The sequence below is a fragment of the Daphnia pulex genome, chromosome 6, assembly GCF_021134715.1.
Source record: "Daphnia pulex isolate KAP4 chromosome 6, ASM2113471v1".
Classification (NCBI taxonomy): domain Eukaryota; kingdom Metazoa; phylum Arthropoda; class Branchiopoda; order Diplostraca; family Daphniidae; genus Daphnia; species Daphnia pulex.
Window position 1 is genome coordinate 509,150 of NC_060022.1, and position 12,620 is coordinate 521,769.

General features: G+C 42.7%; 1 protein-coding gene across 1 annotated transcript in view; it reads left to right on the forward strand.

Moving 5' to 3' along the window:
- The window catches only part of LOC124195360 (neuroligin-4, X-linked-like), a 52,939-nt gene that overhangs the window by 32,920 nt on the left and 7,399 nt on the right, over window positions 1–12,620 (forward strand). Inside the window, exons 2-4 of the mRNA XM_046589729.1 lie at window positions 6,255–6,422; window positions 11,469–11,540; window positions 11,762–11,887. Coding sequence (XP_046445685.1) covers window positions 6,255–6,422; window positions 11,469–11,540; window positions 11,762–11,887 — 366 coding nt within the window. The remainder of the gene's footprint in view (window positions 1–6,254; window positions 6,423–11,468; window positions 11,541–11,761; window positions 11,888–12,620) is intronic.

Below are 12,620 nucleotides of genomic sequence, written 5' to 3' on the forward strand. Positions count from 1 at the left end.
CTATCTAACTTCTAAGTTCCGTCCTGGACGACACTTATTGTGAGGTCGAATATTGATGATGAAAGTTTTTTTCATTACGTCTTTTATGATTTTGTATAAGAGTCTTGCCCCTAATTGTTAATTCTATATAATTTTGTTAAGACACTTTCCAAAAAATTCTTGTGGCACAGTGGGTTGAGTGACTCTACTAAGAATCGCATTTATAAACTCTCAGTCGTGGGTTCAAATCCAAGGCATTTTTGATATTATTTCGGAAATCGCCTCAGGGCTGTCCCGAATTTATAGCACAGTAAGGATACCCGTAAAATTAATTCTGCGTGTTCTATCCTACGATTTGCATCATACATTGAAGAGATCGCCCTATTCTTGTATGTTCCCATGGCTCAGTGGATAAAGTGGCTGCCTGGAAATCGGATTATCTTTCTTGGTCGTTGGTTCGAATCTCGGGTAAGGCATTTTTTGAGATATTTCGAATATCGCCTCAGGGCTGTCCCGAATTTATAGCACAGTAAGGATACCCGTAAAATTAATTCGACGGCCACTTCTCATTGGTTTTTATCTTCCATAAAAGAGTTCGAACAATATCGATAAGTTGTATTGGCACAATGGTTTAGTGGCTGGTTCTAACGCAAGCTTTAGTAATCGATTATGGGTTCGAATCCTGTTACCAGCATTTTTTGAATTATTTCGGATATCGCCCAAGGGGTGTCCCGAATTTATAACACAGGGGTTAGCTAAAAGCCATAGCCATAGCCAGTAGTGTACCCGTATGTAAAAATAATTCGACAGGCAACATAATCTCCCCGATGTAGAAGACTTTCGTTGTTCTCATGGCTCAACGGGTTAATTGCTGACATAGATGACATTTTCATTGAATGTCGTTTTCAGCCCCGTGTTCAAATTCAGAAGATAATTTCGATAGACTTCAGATTGAAATATTTTTTAAAAATAACCAAAGTAAGATTCGAACACAGAACCAAACCAAAAATTTCGTAAGAGACAGGCACTAAACCACTGTGTCAATACAACATATCGATATTGTTCGAACTCTTTTATGTAAGATAAAAACCAATGAGAAGTGGCCGTCGAATTAATTTTACGGGTATCCTTACTGTGCTATAAATTCGGGACAGCCCTAAGGCGTTTTTCGAAATAATTTTAAAAATACCTTTCCTGGGATTTGAACCAATAATCAAAAGTATAACGTGGTTCCCAGCTAACGACTGAACCCACTGTGCCATCGGAATACGCCAATATGTGATGAACTCTTCAACAGGTGATGAAAACCAAAGGGAAATGACCGTCAAATTTATTTTACGGGTATCCTTACTGTGCTATAAATTCGGGACAGCCCTGAGGCGATATTCGAAATATTTTAAAAAATGCCTTACCCGAGATTCGAACCAACGACCAAGAAAGATAATCCAATTCTCAGGCAGCCACTTATCCACTGAGTCATGGGAACATACAAAAATAGGGCGATCTCTTCAATGTATGATGCAAATCGTAGGATAGAACACGCAGAATTAATTTTACGGGTATCCTTACTGTGCTATAAATTCGGGACAGCCCTGAGGCGATATTCGAAATATTTTAAAAAATGCCTTTCCTGGGATTTGAAACATGAACAAAAAACGGTAACGGTTTCGTTATCCGTCACTCAATCCAACGTGCCATGAAACACTGTCGAAAATGATCTCTTGTGTAATACCGTTGACAATAGTCGTGCAATTCGGAATAAGAGGGATGCTGACAGTCAAATATGTTGATTAACGTTTATTCATATAAAGACACTTTTAGATGTGAAGGGAGTCGAACCCTAACCTGTTGTACGTGAGATTGATAGGTCAACATGCTATCCGTAAGACCAATCGTGTGTTTTGATTTCTGTTTTCATTACTGTCAAAAAGTGGTTGTTGCTACACAACCAACGGTAGATGGCGCTGGCGACTGTCCCGCATTTGGTTTCTTTGTCCCATACTTTTTATCGGTGTCCCGACTTAGGAAGGTGTTCGGCCTATACTAAAGCATGCGAAACGGCAATAGCCAAAAAGTGTCCCGAATTAGGAACAATACCCTATCCGGTTGTTCGAGATTTTCATTTGAACGTTGCCGTCCAAATTTCATTGCAATTAATTCGTAAAATAACATTTAAAACATAAAATAACGTAACAGAATTTCTTTTAAATTCTAAATAAGATTTTTGATGTAATTGATACAATTTAAATTTGAACATCAAATATTTGTTGCGAAATTATTGAAATTCGGCAAACATAAAGCATGTCAGCTGTGAGACAAAGAGTCAGAAATGAAAGAGAACAAGAGATAGTTGTGAAATTTACAATGGATTCCAGATGTTTCCAGTCAGGCTCCATCTCAACTTTTACTTCAAAATGCAAAATAATTGCAACTGCGTCTCCTACCGACTTCGATTTCTGACAAGTTTTTCGGTAACATTATTTTTTGTTTTCTAAGTCTTGTTGCTTGGCTAGGTGTAAATTTGTTTTTTGTGTTGCCCACTTTTTTTCCAAATCTAAAATGTCCAGAATTCGTTTAAATGTTTGGTGTGCTCAGATGTAGATAAAGGGGTAAAGGTAGTTATTCTAAACTTACGAGCCCTTACATCTTCATGGATTCCATAAACCAACTGAGCGTAGTCTTTGAACTTAATTTTTTTCTTGATTTTAGGATTGAACACAACGTCAGCCATTCTGCTGTTGACTAGATCTATTTTTACAGTGTTCCCCTGAAGGCTTTTTAAGTAAAAAATCAATGTTCATGATCCAACCGACTAAGGCATTTATAACGTAAGGCTTTATATAAAACCTATTGTGGCATTGATTTAAACGTTGTCTTTTACGTCACTGCGTCTTGAAAGTGTCATCTCGCATTTACCACAATCTCCCCTTCCAGCACGTCGATGCTGGTGGGTGTTTCACCTTTCTTGATTAGAGCCATTATAAAGACGAAACGTCGTCATATATAAAACGGATAAATACGTGCGTGTTACCCACACACACTCTCATTTGCATGCAATCCAATTTTTACGAGTCGCTCCAACCGTTCACGCTTTCATAGAGATCGCTTTAGACGCATTTTAATCGAGCTTTCGTCAAGTATACATCGTCTATAAAATGTAGTAGCACGTGTGCTGGGGTCCTACTCATTTTTTCATTGCGAAGTAAGTGCAATGCGACAAGTAAAACGTCAAGCCTGTTTAGGTTATTCACGACTGCTTTTTTCTCATCCAGTCGTGATGATGCTGATGGATATATAGTTGTTTTTTTTTCCGGGGGGAATTTTTCGGTCAAGAGTAGAATGAAAATTTCAGTGACTTTTTCTCACCTTTTCTATTTTAAGAAGACAAAAACAAAAAGTGTGAATGGCACTACACAACCCTCCTCGTCCGACCATCTCTCGGCGTGACGTGTGCGCGCGCGTGTGTGTGTTCCGGCCACGTCCTGTGCTGACGGTCTGAGTCAAGTTGGCACTTTGGTGTCAAACCTCTGGGGGACATCGCCCACTCTTTGCCGGCCTCTTCTTGTTGGTTACTTAAGAAAGAAGCGTCTAGTCCATACGTACACTACTCTATACAAGGGTGGGGGAAGAAGAAAAGAAGTGAGAGAAAGAGAGAAAAGGTTTCCTTTTTTAGTTTATACAAGACGGGCAAGAGGGTCCGCTGCTGGTTGGTTCCTTTTTTCTTCGTTTCTTATTTATCGACCACGGCCGAGATCTCAACTGTCAGGCTGCCGGGCCGCCTTGCATTATTTGCTTCCCTTTTTTCTCTCCTCCCATGAAAGTGTACATAAGTCTGCACAGCCATTACTCTTCCAAACTGCCTTGAAATTGGCGTCGGAGCTCCTTTAGAAAGATAGAAAGAGAATAACCTGGCTATACTTATTTTTTCTCTATCCAAACTTCCCCACCGACAAGAAAACCCAAATTTCAGGCTCTTCTCCTCAATGTGTGTGCTGCTATATACGTGGGTAGAATCAATTCAAGGCCGGGCAAAACAAAAACAACTACCAGTTAAATTAGGCTTAAGAGGACTCCTCTCTCTTCCAAGTACCTCCGTCGTGGTAGAGACTACACAGACAAGCGTATCGATCTCTACCACTGCTGTGAAGGAGCTGGAAAATACATGACGTCAACGGGCGCTGGGTTTTCCAGCTTGCGTTGCTGCTGCTGTAACATCGGAACGAGTTGTATTATATCGTTTGTGGTGGGGCGCCTAATTACGACAGCGCCTGGCTTATGCGGAGTCAGATTACGTTGTGACAAAGTTGCGATTTGAAACGAGCAAGGCGATCCCACAGGCTCTCTCTCTTTCCTCAAACAAACCCAACAGGAAGGAAGGAAGGAGGTCTCGCATATCACTAACCATTCCGCTGGCCGTGGCCAGCAGCATACGGCCGATGCCGCCGAAACTGATTAGACCATTTCAACAAAGATGAAAGCCCACAATGAGACTTGTGGGGCTGATGTAGGAACGCTCCTTCCTTCCCTTTAAATGCTCACGCAGTTGCACAACAAGAAATGTTCCCCAATTTGAATTTCAGCCCTGAGAGAGAGAAAATGAGCTGCTGCAGCTGCGAGGAGTGACCCCGGCTCATGTCTAACCATCGCCGAAACCATTCTCGGTTCCAATCTATATGGGCTCTTCTATTATCTAACTCTCCCCCCTTCTTCTGTTCTGTCTACTCGACTAGTGCCGACATTCACAGATGCGTCAATGCTGCGCCGCTACTTAAATGGGTTCCGCTTTGCCAACACCTCTATTCTGTAAGGGCGGATGCAGATGAGGAAACGGATCGCTATCCGGATGCGTATTAAGGAGGAGGGGAAGCGAGTGCTGCAGGGGTGCACTGAAACGGGATCGAATGGTTCACGGACTGGTCGCCCTTATTTCTATGGGGGGCATCAGACACACTTCTTGGCAAGTGTTGTGTCAAGTCCACGAATAAGTGCAGTCGAGACGAGCTGACCCGCTCCCGTCCAGTGAGTTGACCAATCGTGATTGGATCTGCATATAAAGCCAACGGACCCTGTTTACCCTATCAAAGAGAGACCCGAGCTCTTTGCTCACATCCTGAGAATTCCTGATAGACGCTCTATGTCATCCCTCACCCCATTCAGGGCTTATAGAGAAACTCTTTTCTTCTTTCGCATTTTATTTTTCTTTTTTTTTTTTTTTTTTGTTTGCCCAACGGCCGTTCAGTTCAAAAGTCTGGAGCCTCTAAAACGGCCTATTCCAAACAGGCTTCCGAAAAAAAGGAATGTTTACCAGACCTTGAGCGCTGTCAATTTTCTGGATGACGGAATAAAAGACTGAAATGCAAAAGGACGCGACTTCTCAATTGAATCATTGAAAGTCTCCCATAAAAATAATAACAGCGCGCAAAGAATACCAAAACCCAGCTGGGTAAAACAAACAAAATAGTCCCCGCTGAACAACGTCTATGTATAGAACAGCTCACATATTTGTATTGAAAATGATCGTCGTCGTCGTAATATGATTTGCCATCCAATTATCATCTCGCATTTTGTCTTGGCCAAACAACAATGTCTGTCGTCAATTCCCTCGCATTTTGTTGTGACCGTTTAGTTCTCCGATGCTGGATTTTTGCGAAACTTGTCGTCACAACTTTATATCCTTCTCCGCCCCTAAGGCTATGTATGCGCCTAAGATGCTCATCTGATTTTTGTTTTCCCTCCTCGGTTTCCTGTCGTTACGCGGTCACAATGAGACAACCGCCACACTATTGTCGCCCACGACTAATGCACGGGTGAGAAATGATGTACAGTAGACTGCACCCTCTGCGTGAGAGAGAGTGTGGAATAGATGAGCGAATGTACTATACACATGCAGGGAGGGCTCTAATTGTATGTCAGCAAGTCAATGTTGGGGGGGTTGGCTGTGAGAGGCGGTCCCGCGAGGAAAGCCTTTGTCGGCGAATGCATTATGCCTGTCATTTTCTGGGCTCTGGTAAAGTGAGCTCGACTCTATCGGCGTGCAGGTTGCTGGCCAGCAGGGAATTTCACCGTGGGCACTGTACTGTGAGAGAGGGTCATGGTGACTTTGAAGCTAATTCGGTAGTCAACTATTCATGAAGATGATACGGCGGGCTCTGGCGAAACTCTACACCCGAAATTTATTAGTAAACACTCGCATATAAATAATCCTGTAGTCGAAATCGATCCATGCCATTCGCACGCGATGACTTATTAACGCTCTTCTTTCTTTCTTTTGGCAGATGCTTTCGCTGCCAGTCCGACTTCGCTGAAGCCTCGCTACCCGGTGATTGTTTTCATCCACGGCGAATCGTACAGTTGGGGATCGGGCAATCCTTACGACGGCAGCGTCTTGGCCGCCGTGGGCAAAGTCGTCGTCGTGACGCTCAACTACCGTCTCGGAGTTTTGGGTAAGTTATTCCCCGCTTGTTAAAAGATCTTCTTACATGGTACGCGGACCCTATTTTTCCACAAGCAAAACAAAACAAAAGGTCAGCATTATTCTGATCTCCCGCAGCAACCACTACTCCCACCAACTACTCGAGGCTTATAGATGGCCAATTTAAACAAATGTGAGCATTTTCTTTGGACGGAATAAACCCAAAAAGAGAGGGGGGGAGGATTTGAAGTAGCTACTATATACTCTGTCGAGTGAACTTTGGAGTTAACGGATGGCATAGTCTTTCTGGCGCAGTCGTTGCGAGCGGTTGTGAGCGATTTGTTGGAGAAGAACAAACCGGATGATGACTGATGCTTGACAAAAAATAAAAGGCAAGGATGAAAATGCTTGCATATAAATTTCACGCAGCGCCAACCGCAGAAACAAAAAAAAACAGGCTTGGAGAAACACGCCCAGACAGCAACAAACTGCCAGACGTTTAACTCAGAAGCATTTGAGTTTTTATTTTTTTTTTCTGTAAAAAGACTAGCCAAGAAGATGGAAAAATTTGATCAAACAATCTTGTCTCTCCCGTTGTTACCCGTCGTTCATCTTTGGTTTTTTCGTTTCTCTCTTCACGGTCGAGGGCCCGGTATTGAAGGAGAGATGGCCGGGACTGGGTGGAAAAAAAACAAACAAAAACACTTTGTCATGCCCTCGCCCTTGTCTTGAGGCAATCGTCTGTTTCTTCCTTTTTTAGTTTGTATAGGTTGACATTTTTTATTTGTTTTATCGCATCCATACTCTTTTCTTGGCTCTTTTGTCACCGGGGCTTCTGTCAGCGATTGTACATCTATCGATCGTGTCTGCGAATCGGATTATATCCAGACTGCCGCCAAACGTCTACATATAAATCTACACAATTACATATAGTAGCAGTAGCAGCAGTGTTGAAACTGCAGCCGATTTCATGAATGGATTCACTTTTCCGCCCTTTTTTTTATTGTTTTTCGTTCACGCTTCACTTCTGCCAAAAGTCGTAAATCACCAGCAGAGAGATGGAACAAGAGGGAGGAATATGTAGTCGTAGGAAGGCATAGCCGGCAATCAGAAAAACTCGATTTTTATAGTTCGCCGAGGTGAGTGTGTGTGGTGCCTATTATAATAATCGTTCGTTGAAATTTTGTTTTATTAAAAAAGTTGTCGAGGACTTTTCAACAAGTTCTCGAAACTTTTCATAATTATGAGACTCGGGAAGGTAGAGCATTTCATTTGAGTGCATCGGAGTTGAAAGGAAAAATGTATAGGAGCTGCGTTATAGGCTCAGAGGAGAGAGGGGGGGGGGGAGAAAAATCAATGATTATTAGTTGCGGGCTAGACCACAGCAGCTCGGCCACCATGGCGACCAATGTATAGTGCTGCGTCTGACACTCTCCTTCATGGATCCATTCGTTTAGCAGCCCAACCCCTGGCCTACGTATATACATTGAGATTTGGAATTAGCGAACCATTGACTGCTTTAGCCTAGGAATATTAAGACAAAACGGCTTAAACCCCTTTGGGAGAGCTGGCTCTCGGAATCCGGTGCGGCGAGGATTATATACTACGCCACAGTTCCCACAGCAAATTTATTCCATGAAGCTGAATTTATTCATTGAAATTCATTTGAGACTGAATTTTTTTTTTTTTTTTTACTTTTTCGGTCCATCCCTCTCAAAAATTCGCCGACGAAACTCCCGACGAGTGTAGGAAACGCCAATCTTTGACGTGCGCACCGACTGACGTCAAAAAGTTATTTTTTCCTCCTCTGTAATCAAGAGAAGAAGAAAAAATCCCTGGCAGATCGAATGGGAGAGATGCGAATGGCGCACGAGTACTGAAAGGATAAAAGCGAAACCCACATAAAGGTCTGTGTATACAATAGGAAAGAAAGGAGATTTAAAGATAGACCCGAAATGCATTGGACCGTGCAGCGGGGCGGCGACCGACTCCGCCGTATACCTCGTCGTACAGTTCCCATTTTGATGGTGTAGTTTGCCGATTTTTCCCTTTTCGCATTTGATTAGAGTTTCACCACCAGACGACCACTAAATTCAGATCAAGGCCTCACAACAGTGCGCGCTTCAGCTGACGTAGTACACGGAATGGAATAAGAATGAGCTCCCGGCCTCGCGCATTGCTATGATAATGGCATGCGTATACTGTAGCCTTTATTGTATAATTCCGGGTATACTGAGGCCCAAGTCTGCAACTGACTCGACGTTTCGCGTTCCTGCTGCCTTGTGTATTAGTAACAAAATGCTCACCGTACAAATGCTGCCTGTTTATGAAATCTTGCTACACATATTCGCCGCGTCTTTTCAATTTCTCGCTACCGTTTGTGGCTCCCCATCGTTGAGTTCTGTTAATTACGTTGAGCAAAATTGACTTGCACATTTGCTTTTAGATATATCCTTGATCGTTAGTGCGACAGGCCCCCCCCATATTCTTCCGACCCGTTTCCCTCATTCACCCGGAATCGATTGACCAATCCCCAGCCCAAACTCGCTTAGCACTCGACACCCTCCGTCCATCCAGAATAGATCCTAGCGCGTTAGATTAGGGCAAGTTTTGCCTTCATCCGGAAACACGTCGCCCATCAGCCCCTTAATACTGCGGCGGCGGTGGCGGCGGCTGCTCGTTGCCTTTGGTCAAAGTTGAACGTAATCCATCCGTCCGTTCCCAGAGCTTCCTTTTGGGACTACCAGACCTAAGAGGACTACCTAAGAGGTCGACAAAGTATAATAAGGAATCGCTTCCGTTTCATCCAGCAACGACTAGACAAGAAAAATAAAATAAAGTTACTGCTGCTACGCCCTTTATCGAGTCCTTGGGCGACGAACTTTCCAACGCAGAAACTGTTACTGATCGCTGGTCGTCACCAGCAGAGTCTCACACTCAATGACGAATGATTTCACGACGACGTAATCGAGAATTGCGCCTTCCTTTATGCTGTATTTATTATATGCGCTCATCTGAAGAACAACCGCCACACTTGGGCATTTCCAATCTTCCGACCAAAAGTCATTTTATATCGACAAGTCACATTTTATACACTTTAGTGGTACTTATTCTTGATTATTAGCCAAGTCCTCAATCTAAAAATTGGGTTTTCATATAGCCTCGTAATATCGACAGCATTAACTTTCTTATGCAAGCCAAAACAAGGTGTGGTTATATTCAACAGGTCAGCTTTCTATCGTAGTGTCAGCTGTGGGGAGTAGTGTCAAACCCTACAAAATCAGATTTTCTTTTACGAGTTCCTGATATCACCCAGCGATTTTAATGTCTTAATCTTTCACGGCGATTTGAATATTTATACACGGCGGAACCTTTCCGAATAACGCGGGGGGTGAAGAATAATAGCATTGGTGTGAATTTGAATAATTTCCACGCAATCAAAGGAAGTTAAACGCCTACGAAACGAAACGGCTCCGTTTTACTTCTAACGAATAATTTATTGTGCCTCTTAGTCTTGGTCTTGATATTTGCTACCAGCTACTGAGAGGAAAATTGCAAAGAGTAGGTCGTGATGGAGACTGCGTCATCTTGATAACCTCATTTTCGTAACTTGAGTCAAAAGTACAGAGTAAATCAGTAATTAGTTGCGCAATGCAAAAAGTATAGGCACGTTCAGCTGGAAAAGTACTTACCGGTATTGCTGTTAGAGGTGCATGATGGGCTTGATTTGGTTATGCTGGTCTGCACTCTGCAGATATTTTGACTTTCCCTTGTTCCGTACGGCCTCACTTGGTCGATCTATGAAACTAGTTATCTTTGCAATCAACATACATTTTCTGATTATTAAGTGATTTCATACTCACTCTTCTTTTTAAAGCCAAGATAAACTCTCTACCGTTTCCCACACCCCAAACTTTCCTTTCGAAAAATTATTTCCCATGTGACTCTATAATTATGTAACGCTTTCTTTTTAATATCATGCGATAGTTTGCGTTGGCTAGTGTATAGGAACCTTTAACTCGATCTAAAAGCAAATTTGTTGAAATGGGAACTTCCCCATTAACATTTATCTAGGGAATTGCATTAAAATTATTTCCTGTCGTCATAACAAATAAAAATCGATAAAATAAATCTAATCAATACATGTACCCAGACTATCGCTCTCCGAACCTTACGACCCGATCCTTACGACTCTAATGTTGGCTTGCGTCCACAATCAGCGGGAAATTATTCTTGCAGGTATTATGCCATCCATGTGTGATGGATTGATTGGCGTTTGTCGCAGGATCAGATCTGAGCGAAAACCCGAAAGTCATTCGGTCAAACAGTCACGATTGGACTTTTGGTAACAAAAATAAACATTTGATTTTTTTGAAAAATGACAAAAGGGGAAATGAAAAGAACGAAAATACTCTTTTGAACGTTCTCATTTCCTGTGCCTGCGGGATGATTGAAATCCACATAGGTCAAACAGTCTCCCGAGCGTGACCGTGACTGCTCTCAACCGACTCTTGGGCGGTTGAAGACAACACGACTTTTTACTTACCCAACTCCTCTACTTGTGCTGCGCGTTGCATTTTGTTTGTGCCGGTGGTATTTTCTTTTCTTTATAGTTTTTGGGATTTGATTCAAAGATGTGTTGGGGTTGCCTGCCGTAAAGCGGATGATCACAGTGGAACGGGTAGGTTGGCGTACATGAGCTCAAATGACTTTGTTTATTTATATACGAGCCAGTGTTTTGGGCTCGAAGTCTATGTATCTTTCTCGCGGTCGGAGTCGACTTTCTCCGCAATCCTTGGATACTGCACCTAGAAGTTAGGCGCAAGAATAAGACATGATCTCTGTCTTATTAACTATGCAGATCAGCACAATGTCTTTTGAGCAGAAAACTTTTCAATGGAAATGCGTAGAAAAGTTATTTTGGGTACGAAATTAGTCTTAAATTAAATAGTGCTACTATAGGAATGCTACTTAATTTTCAATAAGAAATGGAATACCCTACTATGGTTGTCGTGTCAAAAAAGTTGTCCATAATCGTATTTCTTGAATGACAATTTTCGTTTGATATCTGTTTCAGGATTCCTAAACCCTCACAGCGATCCGTATTCCCGATCAATTTCCAATCACGGTTTGATGGACCAAATAGCTGGTAAGCATCATGATTTTCCATGTTCCAGCAACTGCTGATGTGTGTTATCCATTGTTCAAATGTGGCAAAATGCCATCGCTAGCTTCTGTAAATTCTACTTTTGGCATTTGTGCTTTGCGTTTTTGTTCCCGAACGTTAAAAAAAGCCATTTCTCATCAACTTTCTTTGTCTGTTGTGTATTTTCAATCCGGACCATCATTCAACACAATGTCCTACTACAGCGCTTCACTGGCTCCAAGAGAATGTACAGGAATTTGGTGGGGACCCAACGAGCGTGACGCTGATGGGACACGGAACGGGAGCTGCTTGTGCCACTTTCCTGATGACATCGCCCGCTGTACTGGACGGTAAGTCAATGAAACCGAATTTCTGTCCTGTCCCACTGTCCCATTTACCTCGAGCTGTTGTCTTCGGTCTCGTATTGATAATAACGACTTGTGTGTGAATGGAGAAGATTCCGCACATGCGATGCCAGTCAACTGTACTACACTATTGTCAAAATTACCGTATCTAAGAACCGCTAGCGAGCAGTGCCAGTGGGAGCGGAACTTGATGTTTCCATTATCTTGCATGCTCACGCTGTAAACTGTTGGGAGAAGACACCAGTAACCGTGTGTAACTATCACGAAAGCATCAGCAAGGCCCCGCCATTCCCCGAATGGAACAAGAAGGCGAACCCCGCGAGGTCGACGTAGTAAAGAAAATGAGACACAAGAGACAAAGATCGAAAAGTACTACATGGTTGGCATCTAGAAGAAGCTTTACGATTAACGAACGTCAAATCTAATTTAAAAATAAATCGACTTTAATTATTTATTTTTTAATATCGAAGCGAGTAGTTGCGTTCTTAATTGGAGAGGCGGGTTCTCATCAAGGAAAACTGGGACGTGAAATAATTCAGACGTCATTTTCAGAATGCAGTGGTTTCAAATGCCGTGGCAAAGGAGGATGGAATCGTTTGGCGATGCGTGTTTCTTCTAGCGCCTAGCTCAGTCATGCAATAAGCACAAGTGTATCGTCGTCAACCCTATTTCCACTGCTGCTACTGCGTTTTTTCTTGAGCTGACGGTCTCTCATTAC